General features: G+C 33.9%; 4 protein-coding genes across 5 annotated transcripts; 2 read left to right on the top strand and 2 right to left on the bottom strand.

Annotated features, from left to right (window-relative positions):
- The first annotated feature begins 612 nt into the window (after positions 1-612).
- On the top strand, positions 613-1,506 carry LOC112520478 (beta-1,3-galactosyltransferase pvg3-like). Its single transcript, XM_025128946.1, has one exon. It carries the CDS (start codon positions 613-615, stop codon positions 1,504-1,506), a length of 894 nt encoding a protein of 297 aa, XP_024984714.1.
- A 103-nt stretch (positions 1,507-1,609) lies between these two features.
- LOC112511753 (sucrose synthase 6-like) lies at positions 1,610-5,482 on the bottom strand. Its single transcript, XM_025117486.1, has 14 exons — positions 5,360-5,482; positions 5,123-5,277; positions 4,849-5,041; positions 4,646-4,764; positions 4,251-4,563; positions 4,002-4,175; positions 3,803-3,919; positions 3,548-3,714; positions 3,241-3,465; positions 2,371-2,937; positions 2,154-2,292; positions 1,968-2,050; positions 1,829-1,852; positions 1,610-1,735 (listed from the first exon to the last, which is right to left on the bottom strand). The coding sequence occupies exons 1-14, from the start codon at positions 5,468-5,470 to the stop codon at positions 1,720-1,722; spliced, it is 2,403 nt and encodes an 800-aa protein (XP_024973254.1). The 5' UTR covers positions 5,471-5,482; the 3' UTR covers positions 1,610-1,719.
- A 1,876-nt stretch (positions 5,483-7,358) lies between these two features.
- Positions 7,359-10,687, top strand: LOC112511760. Of its 2 annotated transcripts, XM_025117499.1 has the most exons (6): positions 7,359-7,485; positions 8,450-8,642; positions 8,726-8,815; positions 9,614-9,708; positions 10,190-10,326; positions 10,519-10,687. In XM_025117499.1, exons 3-6 carry the CDS (start codon positions 8,763-8,765, stop codon positions 10,564-10,566), a joined length of 333 nt encoding a protein of 110 aa, XP_024973267.1. In that variant the 5' UTR covers positions 7,359-7,485; positions 8,450-8,642; positions 8,726-8,762; the 3' UTR covers positions 10,567-10,687. The 2 variants fall into 2 exon arrangements, with proteins under 2 accessions (XP_024973267.1, XP_024973276.1); XM_025117508.1 differs by lacking the exon at positions 7,359-7,485 and having other exon boundaries at positions 8,158-8,642.
- A 3,035-nt stretch (positions 10,688-13,722) lies between these two features.
- LOC112519153 (protein SET DOMAIN GROUP 40) lies at positions 13,723-17,280 on the bottom strand. The gene is made up of 6 exons (XM_025127152.1): positions 17,094-17,280; positions 16,864-17,011; positions 16,429-16,560; positions 16,189-16,329; positions 14,617-14,868; positions 13,723-14,366 (listed from the first exon to the last, which is right to left on the bottom strand). Exons 1-6 carry the CDS (start codon positions 17,264-17,266, stop codon positions 13,761-13,763), a joined length of 1,452 nt encoding a protein of 483 aa, XP_024982920.1. The 5' UTR covers positions 17,267-17,280; the 3' UTR covers positions 13,723-13,760.
- Between the last annotated feature and the right edge of the window lie 8,152 nt (positions 17,281-25,432).

Below are 25,432 nucleotides of genomic sequence, written 5' to 3'. Positions count from 1 at the left end.
TTTGGATGATATGGTGTTTCCTTCATTATCCAATCTTTATGAACCCTGTTGATGACGAGTCAAACATGTCGTGAGTTTTTGACCATTAAACTTTTGTGAACATATGTAAATCTACATATTGTTTTCTCAATGTTCTTGTTTGAATTTAAATATATAACCACAAATTAAAATGCCAAAACTTTTATTAGTTACTCATTAAAGTTTCATTTCATTTTTTGCTAAAAAATAAGTGATAAAAACTAGCTAGAATGGCATGGATAATATCTAAAAATGTCAATGCAAAGTTTCATTTCCAAAAACTGGGTCATCCATGTAATACCCAAGACTCTAAGGGTACTTTCTGCACTTCATATTAACATGGAGGTAGTTTATGTAACTTTCACACGCTCCTTCTTCATGGGTATTGCAACTTTCACAAGAACAATGTGAGAACATGAGAAAAATGACACTTGAAGATTCACTTTTGATCCACAAAACCCACCTTTAAACACATTTCCCAGATGCAAAAAAAGCATAAACAACATGATCTTCACCCATAAAACAAAATCATTCGCAAGAATTTCACATTATTTACTTGATTTCTCACATAAACCTCAATGTATCCATACATCCATGGTGAATCCAGCCAAATCCATGTTGAAAATGAACCAGAAACGGTTTTTTTTCGCTATGTTACCTTCCATGGCTGCTGCTATCCTCATCGTCATCTTCAACCTCGGTGTAAAAACCCCATATCTACTTTCGTCAAACATCCAAAACTACCCGTCGACAAAGCAATTCAGCCTCCTGATAGGAATCCTTACTCGAGCAGATAACTATGATCGCCGCCATTTCCTCCGTCTCATCTATGGCATCCAATCCTCTCCATTAGCCGAAGTAGACGTTAAGTTTGTCTTCTGCAACCTCACAAAACAAGAACAACGAGTCCTAATAGCCCTTGAAATCCTAAGATTCAACGATATTATCATTCTCAACTGTTCAGAAAACATGAACAACGGGAAAACCTACACATACTTCTCGTCACTTCCTCGAATCCTATCTCGAACTTACAACTATGTGATGAAGGCTGACGATGATGTCTTCTTGCGCCTTTTGCCGCTAACATCCTCGCTGCAGCCGCTTCCGAGATCGGATTGTTACTATGGATTCGTGATTCCGTGCCAAAGTATGAATCCTTTTGTCTCGTATATGTCGGGAATGGGGTATATTTTGTCATGGGATTTGGTGGAATGGATCGCAAACTCAGATATTCCTAGAAACAACACTTATGGACCGGAGGATAAACTGGTCGGAAGATGGTTAGATCTTGGCCAGAAAGCACGAAACAGGTTTTCTAATAAGCCGGCAATGTACGATTACCCTGGCAAGAATGGGAGATGCTCACACGAGCTTATTCCTGATACAATAGCCGTTCATAGAGTAAAAAGATGGGATCAATGGTTCGCTGTGATTAATTATTTCAACGTCACCAAGGAACTTAGGCCATCTAAACTTTATAATGTATGAGATCATTCAAATTCAATCGAGGTTAATGATGCAATTTCTGCAGAAAATTAACAAAACATAGACAAAGAATGTGAATTTCTTTATTTTCTTTCATCTTTATACAATTCATTGACATTTTATCAGATACTTATGTTATTTTTTTGTACACAAATCGCTTTACTTATCGTTGTAAACTGGACAAACCAGTTACAAACCTGAACTGCCCTCAACCGTTTAAGCTCCAAAAAGCCTGAATGAAGCAAGAAATAATACTGTGTAAGTCGAAGTGTGTAGTTCAAAAACCAGATCGATAAACTAAATAATGGTTAACTTCAGAATTTACCTTTGCAACCTGGATTGCGTGCGTCTGTTAGAGAAAAAGAAAGAACTCATCCATCAGTTGAACGTATACTAATTATCAAGAATTAAAAAGAACAAATTAAGTTTATAGATGTTAAACAAAAAATCTTTAGATGGCATGCCTTTGCATCGGCTGAGTTGAAGTCTTTGCCCTTGGCACGGGTACAGGTTGAGCCTCATCGCTAGCAATAGGCACAGTCCTAACCTGTGGTATTCACATATGAATTAAAACAGTTTTAGGAACCCTTTTGTTGGATTATTAAATCTGTGTTGTCTGATCAAAATTATAAGCCAACATGTATATGTACCATGCTCTTGTAATGAAGATTGTAGAATAGTTGGATGTATCTTTGTTTCAATTGTTTCTGTTCCTTGTTTAACTGCTTCCAGAACGTGTAAATGTTCCCCATATTCAACACTTTATTTGCATAAATCTTCCATGTGTAGCTGAAAAATCAGAAACAAATGTTAGTAATCAAAATTTTGATTCCAATGTCTTACGGATCAAGTATTTGATTTGATTACCATTCATATATACGCTTCAAACCTCCTTCCGAAATTATGTTCCAGTATTCAGCATCCTCTTTGCATTTCTGGAAAAAATCAGCAATCTTGTTGCTGGATTCATCACCATTGTTGGGATCAATCTGAAATCCAGAAACCCCATCAACGATGATCTCAGCTGGACCACCTTGATTTGTTGCAAAAGTTGGCAAGCCGCAGTTCATTGCCTCAATGACCGTGAGTCCAAATGCTTCATATAAAGCAGGTTGAACAAACGCTCCCTTTGAGTCAGCAATAAAACGGTAAAGCTCACTGTTTCTGTTTCGATCAGTTTGTGCTGCTATCCATCTTATTTGACCTTTGAGTTGGTATTTCTCTATCAACAAGTGCATTTTCTTTATCTCTGCCATCTCTTCTCTATCTTTTGATTTTGATGGATCAAAGAAACCGGCCACAATAACAAGATTAACCAGACTCCTCAGCCTCTTGTTCTCTCCAAACCACTCGGTGAGTCCTGTGATGTTCTTCACAGTATCAAGCCTTGCCATTGAGAAGATGATCGGTTTCTTATTGTCTTCCAAGTATCCACTGTTTCCAGAATATCGATGTCAAAGAGTTGCATACTCGTGTGCAGATCAAACATACGCTAATTGTACGTTTTATTTCAAAACTCTCCTTAAAAACTTGTTAGGATGTCAAATACACCCTAACATCCTATTGTAATACCTTCATACAGGATACATAATAATTATTTGGTCCTATAAACTTAAAGTCTTGTAAAGTAGTTGATTAGGACATTTAGACATCTTTGACATCCTATAAAACCGATTTTGCAGTAGTGACATATAATGCATAAGTTTACGTAGTTCAGCGAGATGTTATCCAACTTACATGTGTTCGTTGTTATCAGCTTGATTAAAGAGTAGTTCCTCAATGGCAGGCCGAAATGAAGTGAATCGTTTCTGTGTGTCGGTGTAAGGGAAATACACGGTCTGATCAGCTCCTGGAGAAGCAATGTTGAACTTAGGATCGAACACATCGATGCCTGAAACGACTCTATATAGTCCTGGAAGCGTGAATGCTCCGTGGCTTTCATACTGCCCAGGCCTATCTTTACTGCAAACCAAACATCAGAAAGCTCAAAACCATCATTTATTCAACCATAAATAAGTAATGTGGTTATGTTTTGATATCAAACCTTCCAGCAATTTCTTGGTAAGTACTGGTGATGATGAAATCTGCTGAATTCATCGCAATCATATCAGCTGTGAATTGGCAGGAGAAGTGATATTTTGGGTCCAATTGCTTCCAGTTCATGTCCGAATCTTCGTACTTGGTCTTCTCTAAAGCATGTGCAATCGTAGCCTGCCGATTCGTGCTCAAACGGATCATTCATACAAAGAAAATTTTGGGGTTTGCTTAAAGATTGTGAAAACAATGAGCATAGACGTACCAATGTGGTTCCGAGTTTGTTAGCCATGAGAGATGCTACCAGATTTCCATCAGTATAATTTCCAATTATAAGATCTGGTTTCCCTTCCATCATTTCGATGATTTTCTCACTTGCATCCTATTGATTTTAGTTCGAGTGATTAAATATCCAATCAAATAAATACAATCATGAACACAAAGCGAAATGAAAGGGAGCATGCCTGAGTGAACTTCTCAAGGTACGGATAAATATCGAATCGAGACACCCATTTACGAAGAATGCCTTTTTCGGTCCTAAACGGGACTCTAATTATGTGGGAATGTTTTGTGTTCATAACTGGCTCCAGCACCTGATTACACTTGGTCCCCTTGGCATCAGGGAGAAGTCGAGTCACCTGATTCAGGTCAACATTTGTAAATTAGTAACATCATAAACATTTCATTCTAGAAATGAAAAATATTATTCTCACCACAAGAATCTGAGGCTTGTAGTTGAGCCCTTGCTGCTTAATTCTGAGGAGCAATTCCTCTTCTAAAGCCACAACTTGATCCAAAACATAAACCACCTGCCCTCCAGTATCAGGCAAGCCAAGAACATTTGATTGACCAAAATACCCATGGATTGAGAATAACACGACGTTGAATATGCTAGGGACCCTGCTAAAGAATTTCTCCAGGTTTACAGGGTCAGGTGCTTGAAGAACCTCCAATAGGAATCGAACTGTTTCCCTCACCCTTTCTGCATTATCTCCCCATCCCTTCTCAAAACCCCATTCTTTAAACCTGTATACACCATGGTTTTAAGTTTCTGGCTACGGGTTCAAGTAAATTCATATAAATAGACAATAGTTTAAAGAAACTTTACCTAAGCTCGAAGCTTTCATATGGAGTATCATTGGGCAATGAAGAAAGGGCAGCCAGAGCCACTGTTAGAGCCCCTTGGAGCTTTGAAATTGTGTTCAGTGTATCATTTATCATAAGTTTCTGCATATTTGATTTGAAATCATTAAAACTAAGTAAATGGATTTGTTCTTGTGAAAATTATATTTACTTCAAATCATGTCATACTTCTCCAAGATGATTTAATGAGAGCAAGTAATCAACAAGAAGCTGTTGGCTGCCGGATTGAGCATAAAGTTTAGAAGTAATGAACTTTGATGCGAAGTTAACTCCATTTCCGATCGATGAAGATAAGCTCATGGTAGGCATATTGAAGTTCATTGCACCAAAGTCAACCTCCAATGCATTTTCATCATCAGCCCTGAAAGATTTGAACATTAGTAGAGCTTCTATAAGTTTCCAACAAACGTTCACAAAATCCTGACTATAAAATCTTGCATACCATGTCTCATCAACGATTGCCTCCTTGAATTTCAAGTAATCTATGGCAGTGATCCCATCAACAGACAGATCGTTAGAGTTGACTTTAACAAACTCCCAGAATCCAGGGTTCGGCCTTATAGCAAAGGCAACATAAGGAGGAACAATCGCTGCTTCCTGTGAGATCAAAAGTTAAAAGAGTCCCAGCTTTCAGAAAGTCTAGATATATAGATATATATAGATAGGATTTGGTACATACCTGAGTTGTGCACAAGATGTAACCGAGTAAGCCTTCCAAGACCTGAGCCTTTTCGTCCTTCTCCTCAATGACACTCTCCATTTCTTGCATCAAATGGTGGAGTTTCATCATCCTCTTTCCCTTTTCTACATACTTCAGAAAGCATTTCTTCATATGATACCGGCTCTGCCTCAACGCTTCTGGCATGGTGTCGACTACTGATTCGGAACGTTTCATAATCGAACTTGAAGAAGCCATGATGAATTCTTGAGCTGTTAAAGATTTTAGATACACAACACAAGCAAACCCAGGATTTTATTTGATTCTGAAGAAGTTTGTGGGATTTATAGGCAATGGTACTTGTTAGATTGAATAACTTTTATGAGTTTGCTTTGCTTCTGGTTTTGTCAACCATTTGGAATTGTTAGGAAGGGATAGTTTCCAGAAATGTGAAGGTGTTTGTGAAAAGAAAAGAATTTTGCGTTGGGAGAGATGTTTGATTCCTAGTTTCTTGGAGAGGACATAACTCTTGTAATTGAATCTGGCTTTCTAAATTCCTAACCCTGTTTTCAAATTTTGTTATATGTTTCTTGATTCATCTTTAATAATTTAATGAATAATACATAAATATGTGATTCCAACTAAAGACATCTGATGAACTCATGAGCAAATCTTAACCACTTGCTTTTTAAATTTTGACAAATAGTAGTCTGTCAAGAAATCATATGTGACCGATGCCAAATGGTATTTACCAACATTTGCATACAATATGTCACATGCTACTCCCCCTAGGTGGTGACCAAATACAAATAAAACGTCAATTTGATACATAAACATTATCTATGAAATAAAAATAGGGTCTCAAAGTATTTCTAGACATTTTTCTTTCCTTTTGAGCTACGGCTTTGGTTCCTCCTGAGATACATGTTGATAGTCGGCTTAAATTTAGTGGGTTCATACTTTCTTAAAACATACCTTAAACAGAGCATCGCAAATACATATCAAGTAAAATATTGTAATAATGTAGCATCACAATGTACAACATCATCAAATTCGTGGATGCAAAGATAAATGTCATGGATTTCAACATCAAGTACTTTGTGGATCAAACAAATATGAGCATGCGATTACCATGCATAAAGAGTAAAGACGATACATGTACAGGCTTACATCAATCGACTCATTATAGAAGTACTTCACAACGTTAACTAGTATATACATCATTGCGGTTTACCATTATTAGTACTGGCTCATGATCCACAAGTAGAAAAATTATTTCATGCATTTCATATCAAAGCTCATGTTTTCATATTCACATCATTCTTGAATCAGAGTTGTATGTGAAGCATACACTAGCATATATGTATAGCATATATCACAGTTTTAAAGTCATGTGAAACTCGCCTCGAAGCTTTTCTGATTCGTTCACAATTCCGCCTACATACGTCACAATATCTCTCTAAGTATTTCAACCGAATATTTAATATTCAATTGGCGAACGAGCTCACATTGAGCTCATCAGAACTTAGACCGAGCCCTAAGCCGCTCTAGTATCTAAAATAAAATTTGAGTATTTTATCCCAAGTATGATCGATATACATATATTTTAACAACAAACATAGTATAACACTTCAACAAAGATATAATACTAGTGTTCATTCACCATTACTATTCTTAATATGAGTTTTGATTCCAAAGCCTGATTATAGGGATTGATTATAAACAGAACAAAAATTATAGTTCAAAAACATATGGTCAAAATATGTCTCATAATTTGTTGACCATATCTATCCTACCTTATAAACCAGATTTGAGAAAAGTCTTAAAAACAAACTTAAATGCATAAGGTACTACCTTTTGATACACAAAGTCTTAATTACAATACTATCAGCATAGAATACAACTTCTTAATGCACACTTAGAATATAGGTGGCAACACTACTCTCAAAATATCATCTTCCCAAGACACGCCTCCCCTTTGCTTCGTTCAGACCTCGTGCTCCCCAAATCGAAGATTCACAAATTAATTCCCAATATGACTATTCATGCTCTCAGTATCATGATTCCTAATACAATTTCATATGTCTATACGGTTAGGCTGCTGATTCCTTTCTCTATCCATCGCTCATCTAACGATTCCATTCAAGGTAATTAGTTTTTACATTCTCAATCCATCACTTGTTCATCTTCCTTCTCCTTCACTTCTTTGTAATCAGTTTTTACATTCAAGGTAATTAGTTATGTGTTCATCTTTCTCTCCAATTTCACTTTTAGGTGTTTTTAAGTATGATCCATTGACTAATGTAACGCCTATTTGTTCCCATCGATCGATTGTTCCCGTCATTATTCGACTTCTGATTTCGTGTTCGACTTTCTCCATCTTTAGGTAAGAGTTTGACCTGAATTTAAATCATGTTTGGTTCTTGGTGTTGTGAGTTTGACCTGAATTTAAATCCAGATTTTCTATTGAGAATCTTTCAAGAGTTTACCCTGTAATTTCTGAAAAATGGTATTTTCTTTCAAGTAGTTTCACATTTTCATATCAGTTCAATGCTTCAAACTTCACCGCCATAATTTGATTTTTCAAAATACTGTGCTTTTGGGTTTTTTTATCGGCCACCATAGGGATAATATAGCGTTGGTCTATCATATTCATAGCCTTTGATTTGAAGTATGTTGTCAACTCACTTTACTGGTTTGATAGAGAAAAAGGAAAATTGAAAATTTTGTTGTTGTAACATATTGTTACTTGTTTGAGTAGATATTTGGAATGAGATCATATCAATCCAGAGATTACATTCATCAGAGAATGAGTTGTTTGAGAGAATTGAGTTGCCCATTTTTCAGAGTGGTTGGGTGGAATATATACATGGTGGACAAAACACTCAAACAGATCACTCCATTTCTTTGGTAGACATGTTTTGATGCAAAAAATATTTTCTATCTACTTGTTGGTTGTTTTGATTAGAAGTTGGCCTCATGTACATTTTGCAGGTTTATGTTTGTTTGCAAATTCAAATTTTGCAGGTTTACGTTTCTTGATTGCTGGTTGATTTATGTTTTCATTTTGTTGATTGTTTATAACCATATATGTTACTTAACTTTCCTAAGATTGAAGGAGGATCCAATTTCCAAGTTAAAGTTAGATGGTCTCAGAAAATGTTATGTCTCAGCCTGCCTTTTGCTTTCCCTGCTCATGTATTTCCAGTTTTCGAGAAAGTTTCTTGTAGAGAAAAAATACTGCTATATGTGAATTCTGACCTGCACTCGGATTACATGCAACACTTGTAGCCATCCTTTAAAGGCAAGGCATGCATATCTTCATCTTTTATACCAGATGATGATCATTTATATCATTCTTGTTTAAATCTGTTTCCTTCTTTATAGGAACTAAAAAGACAGGCTGGCCAATTAAGCTTCTTGTATGATTCAAAGGTTCTCAAGTGGTCTTCTCAAGATTTCTATTTTGCGTATTCGGTAAGACCTACCATCTTTATGGGAACACGTTTTTAGGATGCCAAAAAAGTACTCAAGATGTTCTAATGCTTTCACCATCAAACAATTATGCATCCTATGTAAAAAGGTGTTATAATATGACGTTAGGACATATTTGGGCATACTAACAAGTTTTTTCAGGCTCTTTTGAAATGAAGTGTCTTGTTAGTTTTTTATAGAACACTTTGACAAGCGTGTTATGAACACATACTTTTGTTTCAAATAATATCACATAAAAAGACTAATAGGACACTTTATTTTAAAATTGCATGTACTAAAAGTCAGCAATGGACCTGACATTTTTGCCAACCAAGTGCACCTTAAAGGTGGATCAAAGCCCTGCAAAGTTGCCCGATATCCTTTTAGCCGAATGCCACCTTTCTAGGGATTTTTTAAGTTTTCTGGTTGTCAAGGGACTTTTCGCGTTTTTTGGTTGATATTCTTTGTATTTTCTAATATCACAAAGTACTCCTAGAAGTTTAGTGTTTGCACCTCTCATACCAAAAAAATACTACTTAGGATAATCGGTTGAGTGGATGCACGGGACTGTGCTGGCTTTCATAGGTCCGCCCCTACTAAAAGTTGTTATAAGTGTTATGTCAATTTATTGCAACACATTTACATAGGACGCATAATTGTTTGATGATATAAATATGAGTCCTATAAAGCAACCTGTTATCACATTTAGACATTTTTTATATCCTATAAAGCATATTTTGCGGTAATACTAAAACCAAAAGCATATGGTGTTGGGTTCACGGGTTGGCTGCATCTTTTCAGGCATGCTCAAATGAAATATTTGGAGGTCTGCTTCTGCAAGCTCCATCTTTACAAGATTATGATTAGAGATATTTTTTTCTTGTATCTTCTCCCAGGTAGTAACAGAAGCAAGAAGGTTAGCGGCAGTTTATAGATTGGTTTTCAATTAAGTCTTGTATGGATAAAAATGTTTCTCCTTGTATAGATTGAGAAGGTTTTTGTTTGGGAGGGTTTTTCATAGACGAATGGACATGTTTTTTAATTGGGAGAGGAAGGTTTAGAAAAAAATTGGTTTTCTGCATAAAGTTCCCCCTAGAAGCTTATTGAATAAGCAATTTTTTATATCATTAAGCCACTAGCAAACAGTCATATATAGCTGACAGAATAAGTTGTGAGTCTCATTAAGCTTATTAAGCCATTAACAAACAAGCCCTAAAGCATAAGTGTTTACCAAATGGTAATAGGCCTTCAGAAAGGAAGTGGTATTTGTAATCGACATAAGTGGCAGGACGCCAGACGACCCTTTACAGAAAACGAAATATGAAGTCATAGGATTTCTTTGGAAGCTTAATCAAGGAGATTCTTTTAACGTTTTAGCTTCGAATGGAGAGGTTAGAATGTTCTCGAGTTCGTTGGAGTTGGCAACAAAGGAAACGATCACGAATGCAACTGAATGGATGAACACAAATATTGTTGCTGATGGAGGTACCAACTTGCTGCTTCCCCTAAAACAGGTAATCTTCGTATGTGAATCTGATTCGAGTGCCTTATCAACACACCAATTGGCAACTACAGTCTTCATTTGTGAATGTGATATGAGTGTCTAATCTTCATCTGTGAATCTATTGTCTCAAACGTCCTATTCTATTATAATATTTATGAAACTGAAAGATTGATGAACCGATGATCACCATATATATGTGCAGGCAATTGAAATGGTTGGTAAAACAAGTGGAGCATCATCTTCCTCTTAGCAATGGTAGCACCTCTAGCTACTTCAGTTTCAGCCAAGTCGTTTATTGTTGGTGACGACAATGGTTGGACTCTTAACGTCGATTATCAAGCTTGGGCCAATAGCAAGCAATTTTGTGTTGGCGATCAACTTAGTACGTGTCCCATTATACAGTGAACTGTGAACCTTAATAATGCCTATATATATATATATATATATATATATATATATATATATATATATATATATGTGTGTGTGTGTGTTAAATGTACGCAGAAAAATGATATTTAAAAGTTAAATGTATCATGATAGATACTTTACAATTCGCCATATTATGCGGGTACACAAATAGTAATATAATACATAGAAGTCTCAAAGTATGCAGAATCACATTTTAAATATCAACTATATAATGTTTGGAGACTTCTTAAAATTTCTACAACGTCAAATATCTAAAACCCTCCCCTCTTGAGTCAATCTCCACTGAGCCAGCACCTGTTTGGCCCAACAACCACGACCTAGTCTGTGCGGTTCAACCATGGTGACGACCCGAAATCATCCCAAACCCACAATTAGCCCAGATCAACTACGTGATTCGGGTCTCACCCGGCTTGTCCCAGGTAGTGGACCTGACAGAAAAACCGTCAGGATTTTTTTCTATGATTTCACTTCGATTTTATGGATTTTGCTTCAAGTACTTGTTATATATTAAGTCCTAACATCCTATAATAAATATCCTAACATGATTCGTAAAGTAATTTGCATAAAATCAAACCCAAATCATGAGTTTTCATCAGGACGGCATCGACCACAACCATGCACGACAGTGATGCAAAATTATGACCTTAGGATCACTATTACTCCATGAAAACTACCCCAAATCGATAGACATCGTAAATCAACAACAAATATACGATTACTTTATGAATTGACGAGTAAACCTTACCTCAATTGAAGTATAACTCGAGAATCTGAACTTGACTTCAACGACCGATTCCTGTCTCGATACATTATCATTTTACGAGGGGGGTTTGATCTAGAATGAAGGACGATTGTATAGAGTAGTTAGATTGCGAGGTGGGTGCGAGTCGTTCAAAAATTTTGGTTCCAAAACGGACCTTGCAACCAAACAGTTTTACCCAATTTCAAAACTTTGACATATTGGCAAACCAGATCTTTGAAGTTCCATGCGATTACACATTACCCCTCCGGTTTGACTTTATTTTCCATTTTTAGTCCAAGGTTTGAAATTCAATCCAACGCAGTGCACGTACGCAAAATTACAAAAATCGTTGGTGAGCATCTGTAACAAGTTTTTTATAATTTCTTTATCATAAACCAGAAGAGTACCGTACAATGTAGCGAGAAACATTTCGATTTTAATGTTTTATTTTATTATTTGTTCCTGTCGATTTTATAATACGATTTTATGTGTTTTTAAGAAAGCATTAATGATTTTATTTTTGAATAAAATATAAATTTAAAGATATCATAAAAATTTGAAGAAAAATATATCAATGTTAATATTAAATCAACTATTTAAAAGTTCTCATTTTTATGTAATTTCTTTAATTTATAATTTTTTTATCATAAACAGTACTTTACGCATAAAAAGTGGTTTTTATGAGTTTTTATCGAATGCTTTATAATATAGTATAGATAACATTTTATAAAGATAATGATTAAGTATTCTGTTAGAACTCAATTATTAGCCTAATTATATTTTAGATTTTTTATATTTAAAATGAGATGTTTATCTTGTATTTGATTATGTTTATCTGCAGTTAGTTACACGAATTCAGATATGGAGCTTTAATAACTTGTATTTACGCACAATCTACTTGTAATCTTGAGTTTTAAGTAATATGCATTAATAAACAGTATTTTACGCATAAAAAATGGTTTTTAAGAGTTGTTGTCAAATGCTTTATAATATTGTATAGATATCTAAAATTTAAATCATTGAAAACAATTACATTCAATTTCAACAGATTCTCTATTTTATATATATATTTTGTTTATTTATATTCTCCAATTTTATCATTCCAATATACTTTAAAAAATTATATAAAGTAATAATAATTCAATCTCATCAGTGAAATTAAATATAATAATCATTTCTCTCTCCCTAAATAAGTTTTAGAAATTTTTCATGTTTTCTCTATTTTTGAAAACATTATAGAGAATCTATTATAAAAAAGAAAACCTTCATTTTTTTTATTTTAGAGAATCTCAAAAACTTTGTTTTCGTCCCTATCTTTTTGAAATTACCGGGAACGTCATTAAGGTTTCATTTTCATTGTGGTTTTCCGTAGCACTGACAGTGTCCTCATGTACAAGTCAAATGTGGGGAATAAAGCATTTAAATAAACACAAAACGAAACCTAACCATTAAAGCATTACAAAAACTGTCCACTCGCTACCCTCATATGCTTCTACTCTGTGAGTCAGAGATCTTCCAGGGGTTGTACGCTATTTATTTCAATTTTGGTAATTTCTGGATTTTAATGTATATTTGGGTTTTTAATTTAGTTTAGGGTTTAAAGATTTCATTAAGATATTCTATTTAGCTCTTAAAGGGATTGATGGGGCTTTTGATACAATCTCATTTTGTGCAATGAATAAGGGATCGACTTAGTTTGGGGATTTTCTTGTTTTGATTTACGGTGATCTCCAATGCCTATTCTTTGTGTTTCTTTAGGTTTTCGTATTTGTGATTGCAACAGTTTCTCAAAATATTTGTTTATTTTGCATCGAAAATACTAATTACCAGAGTTCTTAAAATGTATATAAGTGTTGCGTATGAGCCGATGCAATATAAATTTCTTCTCCATTTACTGTTTCTGAGGTTTTTGCTCTCTTTGATCAGCCATAATTATTTTACATGTATTGAGAACGTAAAAAAGTTAGTCTTGATGTTGATGTATCTGATAAGAAAATTAGTAGTTAATGATGCATTTAACCCACCTGATTACCATAATTAACCTAAATTTGAATTTGAGCATGAGATGTATGCAAAGTTTTAGCTACCAAGTGAAGCCAAAAAAGGCTCGTCAAACTTTTTACCTAAATGGTATTCTGCTGACCCCTGTTGCTTTTAGCTGTCACAACAATTCTTCAAGATTTGCACAATCCGTAATGACTTCCATCGCTTCAGCATCTGGACCGATGACCATCAAGCACAAACACTCCCTATATCGTTTTTATATAAAATCGTCAAGAAAGATCATTAATTACCGTTATACAATATGAAATACAGTCGCATAGCATCATCTTGTACTTCACCCTCCACCTTATTGCCAATTTCCATTTATCCAGTGACCTTATTGCCTTTCTGGGTAAATCTATGATCTCATTGTTCAGTAAATTGTTGTTTTTCAAGAAGGCGCAAGTCTCATCTGTTAAACCCAATAATGCACACTTGAGCTCCATGGCTGACTCAAACTCTTTGTCCATAACAGATAACAATGACTTATCTTCTTTGATTGATGTTAAACTCTTCAAGACCAAACGGCATTTCTTTGCTAACCACTCCATAACGATTATCTCATTTGCATTTGATACAGGTGATCCAGAATAAGCAAGGTGTCGAACCGACTTTTGTAGGTGTGTGGGTGTTGCCCATAATCGCATAGCAGATAGCAAGGCAAAAGATGGCTTTCCGTTTTGTTGGATGTATAGAGAGTCTCCTGGCCATGAGCATAAAGAATGAAGGTCAGAAGGTAAGGGAACATAGGCCTTATCATTTGGGTTTCCATCTAGAATGAAACCATAGTGTTCTAGAAGCTCCAAATTTGTGTATGTTCCATAGCTTAAGAGAACCTGCAATACAAAACCAGTAGTTTGGAATTTGGATAAATTGCCGAAAAATTCATCATGTTACAAATAAGGCAAGTTAAATAATCTAATTCTCCTGATATATCAAGCTTGTAAAGTTTTACATACAGAGTTTATTTCTAAGATGCATAAAGCCAGGAGTGTGAGACGTTGGACGAACATAAGATAAAGAAAATCATATATATTTCATCGAATAAATTATGCTTCAAAGTTTACCAAGAATGTTAAGCAATACCTGATCTCCTTTTCTGTAGTTTCTTCTAGCGTAAAAGCAGTATGCTGCAGACTCTTCTTCAAATACACCATCGGTCAACCTAAGTGACTGAGCATCTGACTGCTCTCCGTCTAACCTTGCACCCGTGTCCGCCACTGTCAAGTCTCCATAGAGAACTTGCTCCTCCCCAGGTGCAGCATAATTGAAAAGGTCACCCACTGGACAAAAACAACCAGCAGCATCCCATGGAATATGCATTGTGCGGGAAGATATCTTCACACGATAAAAAACTGCGATTAAACATTGTGCAGGAAGATATCTCAAACAAGTTTTAAACATGATAAAATTAAAACATGGAAGTACGTCAAGCATAAAATCAATCAAGGATAAATAGTTCCATCAAGCCAACAAAAGATTATCAATTTCATCAGCATTTAAAGCTCCCTCTTCAGTAGCTATTGTCATAAATGGACTAAATGAGACAAATTAGGACCAATTCATTTATAATCAAATTTTAAAAATTGTTTTCTTTCGGTTATATTCTAATGTCAACTCAATATGTAATGTAAATATGTAATGCAGGCTTCACTTGAGCATTATTTGTTTCTCTCAACATTGGTTCAAAACAACTTAGCCTGTTCAACCAGCTTCATCTTGGCAAACCACTCTTTCCCTTTTTCAGACATATCATACGACACAAACAATTTGACCATACCAGACAGCCAGTTTAGGAAGTCATGAGAGTCAGGTTTTCCATCAAACACAAGGTGCTTCTACAGTTCTACATTGATTTCCCTATCATCATCTTCAATTATAGGGTAACGTCTGTTTGTCTCTGATGAAAACCAACACAAATTTTCAAAAGCAAATGAAGTATTTCACAGAATTGTTGGATGATTTATTCAAAAGCCAGCTTTCGAGAGGCTGGAGCTCTCTCAAGAAATTCTCCCTTACAAAGTGAATACCAGAAAAGACCAGCTCTCTCCCTTATTTATACTAGCTGCTAACAGACTTAACCAGTACCAACTACTGAATCAACCGCCTAACTAATATAAGAACCAACTGTTGTTACAAAACTACCCCTGAGATTTTAGAAAATTCCCCTGCTCTATTTCTTGCCTCTGTGCATAAGTCATCTTTATTTTGGGTCAAACACTCTCACTTATAGGTCTAAATGCACTCACCTGTGTTGATAATAATGTCTAGCATAAGATTTATGACTAAGGCTACTCCAGGCTCTTCATCACCTCCTATAGGATTGTTAAGTCTTCTTCCTCATCCCCAGAAGCTCAATTACCAGTTAATTTCCTCGATTAGCCTACTTTCGAGTGGGATTTAGTGGATCAGTTTGTTTTGGTTTTCCTCTGAGATCATGCTCTCCTAGAGTGGGGCATACTAGAACTGAGTGTTCCTGTAAAAATGATTCTCCGATCCCTATTTTTTTTTCCTTTAGCATTCCTGAGATTCCTTTTTTCCTCAATCTCGTTCCTACACCACTACAAAGTTCCTTAAGATGGCAGTTCTTTACCCACAAGAGTTGTATGATTGTTGCACCAAAAAAATTGTTAAAAACAAAATGCCAGATACACTTACAGATGCAGAAGCCCAGATCCATGCCTTGAAACTCATGTAATGTGGCTTGAACATAAGTTCTTCCATAATGGTAGTAGCACTTTCCCACTCCATTTTGGCCTTCTCCAATGCCTTCTCTGCAGCCCAAGTAGCATCATCCAGCTGCCAGTTACTTGAAACACTTCAGAATAACATGTCCCATCCAAGGAAGGTGGACACATAGCTCTTTATATATTATAAGATAAATAAGTATATTCTCACGTGCAAAGCTTGTATCTCAAACTGATCAAAACTTGACAATATGTCATAATTGGAAGGGAATTGGGTCAAGTAAAGGTACCACCAGGAACGCTTTCCCTTAGCCACTTCATTTAGCAATGCCACAGTCAGTATCTGCACTACAAAATGCTTTGGAATTACTTTTCCGTATCATATTTCTTTAGATACATGCATGCAATTGGTTCTACATCAAGAGCACATCTGTAAGGAAATGTGTTATGAATCGAAATATCTGCTTTCAAGCTTCTGAGCTTTACAATATGAAGGATCAAGTGATTCAGCCTAAACATTATGTTGATATTTATTTCTAAGTATCAGACTTGACAATTTAAAGTGATGAATTCATATCAGCTACATAAAATTTCCCTGAACTAACATACAATTCCCTGTTATTAACGAACAATAACATTAATATACCTGTGTAGAAGACAGAGAAAATTTGGGGATAGATATGGATAGTCTGTGATCATTCAATATTAGGCTTTGGGAGGTCATTAAAGCTGACTTTGGAACTCTGAGTATCAATTGACCTTTCTGAAGATCACGCACTGCACATAATCCTCTCCTGGATATTATGTCACCAAAAAGCACACATATTACACATACAGCTAATAGAACCAGGGAAAGGATTAAGAACTTTATGTTACCCGCCGGCGTTAGGGAAATAGGATATAGAGAGAGTTTGTCCAAGGCAAGAAGACGCCTGACGATGATTAGGGCACTGCAATTCATCTTTGTCGACGTTGATAAAGGGAGAATCAGAAATTCCAAGAGCAGTCGCCCATTCCATGAAGTTTTCCAGCTTGACTGCTTCCTCCATCTCCGTCGTTCTTCCCACCGAAACCACCGACCCAAAACCCAACAATTCTATAAATCTAGTTGGGATGGGCCTTCACTAGCGCAACTTATACATGGCCAAATACCGATCTCGGGCCAGCCTGGGATGGGCCCAAATCATATCGGGCAAAAACAGTAACAATTTGGATCATTCCTGGTTCTTATAACCGGTTAGGATAACTGGTCCCAGGCCGGGCCCAAACCGGTCCTATATTAAAAAAGCTTTTTTTTTTAATTTTTTAATTTCTTTTTGATAAATTTTAATAATATTTTAATTGTTATTCTAATAATATTTTAAATATGCAATTGGATCAAGCAAATACACTTAAATATTTTTATTGTAGTTTTATAATTGATTTTCAATCAAATACACTTAAAAAATACGTTTTATTATAGTTTTATAATTGGTTTTCAATTAAATACACTTAAAAAATACGTTCTATTATAAACTTGTAATTCATTTTCAATCAAATAGACATAGAAAGTTAGAAATACATATAAATTTTTTTTTTATGAAAAATCGGGTTGGTCTCGTGTCGGGCCTTGTTTTTTGACGAAAATCATAATCGGTACCAAAATGGCAGTCACAAACCGGTCCCAATCGATCCCGGGCCGGGCCTGTCCCAATTCGGTCCTCCATCGGTCCTGGACCAGGCCGGCCGGGCCCATTGGCCATATCTAGTAGGCATGGCAATGGGACGGGGATGGGGCAGATTTTGTAATCCTCACCCCCGGTTTGTAGTAACATCCCCCGGCCCCGGTCTCCGGTAGAGTACGGGGATTATCATCCCGTCCCCGGTCAAATCTTTAGCAATCCCCGGTCAAACCCCATAAATAGAGGATCTCCGGCCCCGGTTTGAGTAACATCCCCCGTCCCTGTCCCTGGTTTAAGTCTACCGAGGGCCCCAGGACTTGTTTTAGCTGGGAATCCCCGTCCCCGTTCGGGTCGGGTGAACCGGGTTCCCCACCGAGTCGGGGCAAATCACCATCCCTAATATCTAGCCCAACTGCAGTCGACAAATAAGTCGGCCCGCCTGACTCAATAGTTAATATCCTACAATCTAATTCTACTACATGGCTAAAAGCCTAAACTTGACTTGCTTGACCCGAGACAGAGAGTAGACCAGATATGGTCTGAGAGTTTGAGACTAGTTACAACTTACAAGTTTTTTGAAAAAATGAGGCCCGAAAGAGGACCGATCAAGGGGTCGTTCACCTACTCTTACCGGGTAATTATTGTCCGGGTAAGAGTATTGTCCGCAAGTGATGTCCGGATAAAAGCGTTAACAAAATGTTTTTGGTAAGTGCTTATCAACAATAAAATTACCATTATAACTCATTTGTAATTATATGTTGAATAAAATGTTATTACTTCTATTATCAATGGTTTAATGGAAGAAAAAGACAAAATGCATACTTTAAATAAATGTTCTACCAACAAAAATAATATTGCTTTACTTTTTTTATACTATTAATTACAAATTAGAGAATAAAATACAATTTATATGCTTCAAATTAAACAGCAAAATATATTAATAGTCGTTCATATGTAATATGGGCTTTCTGCTTTGATTTTAGCACTCAAACAAATACTCATTTGAGATCATTATAGTTTCAGAGATGAAAGAAGATTAAAGAAGATGAAAAGCAAATTTGGGTATAAAAAGCTGAAAATAAACAATTTTGCTTATCCCATAAAGATATAGAAAAGAGGGACAATGTTTCAAAATTTGATGAAAATGAGAGCTTTTTTTAAAGATTTGCGGGAAATAAGATGAACTTATACAAACCCACCACGAGCATCAACAGCAAAAATAAAATGAATATGTAAATCATTCTAAAAAAACAAAAACAATAAAAATCCTATTACACATTGATTGGAATATAGATATATTTTGACCATAAAAAACCTACCTATAATCATTGAATCGGTTCATTAATCAAAGTTACATATTCAAAATTCACACATAAACAAATTACACATGCATAAATGGAAGCTAATTTAAGAACAATCATAGTACCCTAGTTACAAAACTAGAACAATCAAACACACATTCTCACCAAAACCCACCAAAATCAAAGCATCAATTTGTAATATAAATATACTGCAATTCACAATCATACACATATATAGCAGGAATCAGAGGATAACTATTACATACCCAACCACACTTCTTGCAAGAGAAGTATGATCACTCGTAATCTCAATAACCCACACTTTGAATGATGCCCAAATGGATTTATTAACAGAACTCCTCAATTCGATGATCCATAATAAAAGATTAGCATATTTTTTACACAGACCCATAATACCATAAGCCAAATAAACAAGTTCATCAAAGACAATAGCAAAAATGTACCAGGGAGAAGGAACAAAATCAAAACAACTAGGACAGAAATGTACCTTTGCGGTGGTGTGAAGAGAGCCGAGAGCAACAAGGAAGAAGGGAGGAGGTGTGACGAGCGGTTGTAGAGGGAGGAGGTGAGACGAGCAGTTGAGGAGGGAAACTTACTCGCAACACATTTTGTGAAGGGCAAGTCCGACAACGTGAAAACTGATTGGGATAAGCATCATTTTGATGCTGACTCGATCAGATCGCAGTCAGTTTCTCGGTCAGATTTCTAATTTGGTAAACACGTTAACTGCTGACCAAATCAGTGTTGTGGACCGAGTTAGCCTGATCTATAGCTAATAAATAGCCCCTAAGTGTAACGGCCAATTTTTTCATTCTAATTGTAACACAAATTTGACAAATAAATATAACATTTAAAGTGTATTTAAATGAATAAACTCAAAAATCAATAGTTATAAAAATTTCTATATAAAATAATATTTTTGTCTGAGAAAATGAAATTTCATTTTGTTTTAAATATTAGGACAGGTTGAGTACCGGATTTTGAAGAGTTTTGAGACCGGTATGAAAGACGGAGATTGTAACCAAATGTCGGGATTATAATCAATCTTTATTACTTGCATGTATTTTATTACAATTTTTAATGAAATTATATTATGGAGTTTGTTGCAAATGTAACGTGCTATTACATGGGAACTAGTGAGCCCACATCGCCTAGTAATAATATATTCGTCACGCATACACATTATCGGGACGAAGTCTTGTAATCATCCTGGTGTCGAGCCATTTTTTGAATACGCGCTGCCTACAAACAATGAAGCTATAAGTATCCCAGACATACACTGAGATGTTGACGGTGATCTTCAAATCTCCTCAAGTAGAACTCGAACCATATTCTCCTAAAAAATATACCTTTTTCATTTTTATTCTCTCCTATTCACATTCTCTTTTTCTCAAAAGCAAGTAGGTCCCCTTTTTTTAACAAATACACTAATGGGTGCAACAATACGTTATCAATATTTACATTTACAATTATATTTTTCTAGATCTCTACATGCTATTTTTTCTTTCTTTCTAGAAATCCATCCTAAAGTCTATCCTGCTCTCATTGTGCATGTATCGTGATGCCGTAAAACCATCGCATATGATCATTTACCATCAGGGGTGCAGGAAATCGTAATCGTACGATCCAATCAGATTTGAAGATTCACTATAACCAACTGCCCAAAACTAAATATCTAATTGTAATATAATCGAATGCAAAATTTCAACATTCAAATTGAATCCGTCTGATATTGTAGGTAGTATAACATCCAAAACAACCAAATTAATCCATTTCCATATCCATCTATATATATATATATATATATATATATATATATATATTATAGTTAATAAAATCTTACAATATTATTTTATAAAAAATATATAATTCAATATTGTTTAAAAATAAAAAAAACTTAAAATAAAAAATAACAAAACCTTAAAAAAGTAAAATTTTCAAAATCGTAATACAAAACTATCAGCATTTTATTTCATTTTCTTATGACCATGTTAAAAGATCTTATTGGTATGAATGTGGATTTATTTTTATTTGATATCCGTATATAGTGTTTTTAATGATATTATACATATATTTATATATAGAGAGAGGGGGGAAAGTTCAAATGTAAACTCAATTTTTATTGTAAACGTGGGACTGATATCAGTTCAATTCTTTATTTTATTTGATCCAACAACTTACGTTAAATATAGTTTTTAATTAAAATGATTAAAGGTTAAAAAGACATTTAATTTCGCGCCTACCTTTTTTGACTTTTTAATTTTTTTAATTAATTTTTTTTACCTCTTTAAAAGTTTAAAATAAATTATCTCAAAAATTACTAATATTTTAATATAAAAAAATAGAATTGCATACTCTTCGATATGACATTCATCTTGATATAAATTTTTTTCTTGTTTTAACCCTTTTTTTACGTGAAATGGTATGTATATGTTATATTCGTTATGGATATTTATGTACGTTCAAGTAGTACAACAACTTGACACTGTAAGTCCGTAACTTGACATCACTTTCTTCAACACTTTCTTCAACGTCGTAAAGCACCATGCTCTTCATCACCGTAACCCATCACCCATCGAGACCGATCGAGAATGGTCGAGAATACAATCATTGATTTGGTATGTGTTTATGAGTTAAATCATAACTACCACCATCATTTTCATCGAGAACTTATCAGTTGATTATATTTTTGTGTGTGTAAAATCATAGACTATCACCTTCATCTTTTGTCGAGAAAGATTGGGAATCCATCGAGATCAATCAAGAACACATCGAGATTGATCGGCAACCCATTGGAACCGATCAACAACAATTGAGACTAATCAAGAACTCATCCGTTAACTTGGTGTGTGGTTGTTTGTGTAAAACCATAACCTACCACTTTTAACTTTTATTGAAATGGATCTGTAAATCTATCGAGATGAATCGGAAACTCATCCAGATCAATGAGAACTCAATAAAAGAAAAAGAAAGAAAAACTAAAGTATGTAGAGTTTAAAATGTGGTATATTCATGATGAATAATATGTACATGCATGATGAATACCATGGTGAAATTTAATGTTCACGATAAATATCATACTTATATAAATACTAGAGAGTTATTGTATACATGTGATTAGGGGTGCTAAAAAACCCGATGAACCCGACCAACCCAACCCGAATTTAAAAAAAAAAACCCAACTCGAGGTAACCCGATGCATGATCGATAAAAAAATTAGCCAACCCGACCTTATTGGGTTGGAATCGAGTCAGGCCCAAAAAACCCGACCAACCCGACAACCCGATGAACCCGACCTTAACTTTAGCTTTGAATTGTAGATGACAATCATGACATGACCAACCTCAATGTCAAGAAAGCGAAAACATCAGGGTTGGAAACGTCTAAAACTATTGTTGTTGATTGATTGATGTATTATCATTTGGTTTAAACATTTTTATTGTAATATCTAAATATTTGATGAACTTGCATATTATCTTGAATGGTCGGTCGTATTTCAAAKGAAAGTTTCTTTTATTTTTATGTGATTTTACATTGTTTAAACACAACCCGATCAACCCGAACGGGTTGGGTTGGGTTGGGTTGAACTTTTGTTTGGGTTGGGTTGAACTTTTGTTTGGGTTGGGTTGGGTTGAAAATTTTCAAACCGCCAACATTGGGTTGGGTTGTTAAAACGGCTCCAAACCGATCAATCCGGGCCGTGAGCACCCCTATATGTGATCATACATAAATATCCATGATGATAGTATGTATATTCCTGTTGAAAGTACAGTGAAAATGTATATTCATAACGAATATCATACTGATATATGAATGGTGAAAAGTTGTTAAATACACATGAATATATACAAATATTAATGATGAATGGTATGTATCATATTGATGTATGAATACTAAAGAGTTATTATATGAACACGAACATATATATATNATATATATATATATATATATATATATATATATATTAATGATGAATGTTAGAAATAAAACGTATATTCATGATAAATGATATAATGAAGATGTATATGAATGATAAATGTCATAGTAATATATGAATAATGAAGATTTATTGAATACACGTGAAAATACATAACTATTCATAATGAATGTTATAGTAAGTTGTATATTCATAATGAGGTAAAAGTTTTTTAATTAAAAAATAAAATAAAAAGTCATACATGATAGACTTAAAATAGTTAAAATATAACTTCCATGTTTATCTCTAATCACTTCTTAAATAAATTTTTTATGTTTTAATCATTGATTAATTTTCTAAATTTTGATCAATGGCCAAGATTTGTCCTCATATTCACGATGAAAACTGAAAAATGAGTTTTCATTTGAACTCAGCCTATATATATGTGTGTGTGAATAATTTGTTGAATTGATTAATTAATTTGTTGGATAATTGGATAGACTCAATTTAATTCATTAATTTGGTTGTCCAAAGTTAATTGAATTGGATATTTGGAAAAGAAAAAAAAAACAAAATTCGATGACTGATTAAATTTGATCAGTTCTATCTAATCCGTTGGATTCAATCCAAAAATTTTCCCATAATTTTTTATTCATAATTTAGATAGAGATAACTTTTTTATGAACTTAGCTTATGTTTTCAATATCTACATGATGTCAAATTTCTGTAGATGTAGATAAATGCAACAAATTTTGAAAAGACCCAAATTAACAAACAACAAATAAAATTGGAAAACAATTATATAAACTATGGTTAAAATAAGAATTCAAGTTTTGAATCCTTTTACATAATTTCTTTTTCTTTTTTTAATCAGAGAATCAAGTTTACGCAAAAAAATTATATAAACTATGACTAAAATAGGAATTAAACTGAAAAAAAATAAAATTAAGATTGCCTTCTTATCATATAATAATGGGGTAAAGTGAGAAATAATCAAGTTTTTTATTATTTGTATAAAACGATCTGTCAAATCGTCAATTGAATTCGTTATTAACGAAATGATATGTGTTACACCGTCATTGGCTGCTGATTTCAGAAAATCGTCAATAACCTCACAATTTTCGGATTATGGTGAATTTAAGCATTCAAAGGGGTCCTTCTTTGGTAGGCCGCCAACCACTTGATCGGAAGCACTATCTCGTTGCCACCTCATCTTCAATCTCCAGCTTTTTATATTTTACAATAAGTATAAATTTATAACGAAATAATATTTTATTTTAATATAATATGTTGATAATATATGAATTTATGAAAAGGTAGATCAAGTGAAATCTAACCAACTCATGTGATTCATGATTTGTTTCAAATAACTAATTTGTTATCTATTTTTTATATATTATTTTTATTTTTAATATTTATTTCTTTTTTAAATATTTATGTTGTTAAAAAACGTTATTTATATTTGATTTTAAAAACCTAATATAAATACATTATTGATTTGATACATAATATAATAATTTTGATTTTTTGATAAATAATCAAATATTAGTTAATAAAACTTAACTCATATGGAAAAAAATATTTGTCTTATCTATACTATATTATAAAACATTTGACAAAAACTCTTAAAAATCATTTTTTATGCGTAAAGTACTGTTTATTAATTGCATATTACTTAAAACTCAAGATTACAAGTAGATTGTGCTTAAGTACAACTTATTAAAGCTCCATATCTGAATTCGTGTAAGCAACTGCAGATAAACATAATCAAATATAGGATAAACATCTCATTTTAAATATAAAAAATCTAAAATGTAATTAGAATAATTATTGAGTTCTAACAGAATACTTAATTATTATCTTTATAAAATGTTATATTATTAAACCAAAAATAAGTTATTTCATTATTAAATTTAAATTAAATTATAATAAAAAAATAAATTAAAAAAATTACATAAAAAATGATAACTTTTAAATAGTTGATTTGACATCAACATTAATATATTTTTCTTCAAATTTTTATTTTATTAAAAAATAAAATTATTAATGTTTTCTTAAAAACACATAAAATCGTATTATAATATCGACAGAGACAAATAATAAAATACAACATTAAAATCGAGATGTGTAACTATATTGGACGAGTAATCTTCTAATAATAAAAAATGTTTTCACTTAAATGGAAAATAAATAACTTAAAATCGTTGGACACGTGTCCAAAAGCTGACGTACCTTTCTACCGATAAACAACTAAACAAGTGGGCAACTACCGTTATTGCTTTTTTAACTTTTTCATAACTATTATATCTGATTTTT

Source organism: Cynara cardunculus (assembly GCF_001531365.2).
Source record: "Cynara cardunculus var. scolymus isolate 2C chromosome LG 1, CcrdV1, whole genome shotgun sequence".
Lineage (NCBI taxonomy): Eukaryota > Viridiplantae > Streptophyta > Magnoliopsida > Asterales > Asteraceae > Cynara > Cynara cardunculus.
This window is presented reverse-complemented; position numbering and strand designations above follow the sequence as displayed.

Bases quoted from the DNA above. Each gene is read 5' to 3' on its own strand.
- LOC112520478 (XM_025128946.1), top strand. From the start codon at position 613: ATGGTGAATCCAGCCAAATCCATGTTGAAAATGAACCAGAAACGGTTT.
- LOC112511753 (XM_025117486.1), bottom strand. From the start codon at position 5,470: ATGATGAAACTCCACCATTTGATGCAAGAAATGGAGAGTGTCATTGAG. The intron at 4,765-4,848 runs GTATGACATGAT...TCAAATATGCAG, and splicing joins CATTAAATCATCTTGGAGAA to AAACTTATGATAAATGATAC. The intron at 2,051-2,153 runs GTACATATACAT...TGAATACCACAG, and splicing joins ATCTTCATTACAAGAGCATG to GTTAGGACTGTGCCTATTGC.
- LOC112511760 (XM_025117499.1), top strand. From the start codon at position 8,763: ATGATTCAAAGGTTCTCAAGTGGTCTTCTCAAGATTTCTATTTTGCGT. The intron at 8,816-9,613 runs GTAAGACCTACC...GCATCTTTTCAG, and splicing joins ATTTCTATTTTGCGTATTCG to GCATGCTCAAATGAAATATT. The intron at 10,327-10,518 runs GTAATCTTCGTA...ATATATGTGCAG, and splicing joins TGCTGCTTCCCCTAAAACAG to GCAATTGAAATGGTTGGTAA.
- LOC112519153 (XM_025127152.1), bottom strand. From the start codon at position 17,266: ATGGAGGAAGCAGTCAAGCTGGAAAACTTCATGGAATGGGCGACTGCT. The intron at 14,869-16,188 runs GTAAGTGTATCT...TATCGTGTGAAG, and splicing joins GGATCTGGGCTTCTGCATCT to ATATCTTCCCGCACAATGCA. The intron at 14,367-14,616 runs GTATTGCTTAAC...TTTGTATTGCAG, and splicing joins ACTACAGAAAAGGAGATCAG to GTTCTCTTAAGCTATGGAAC.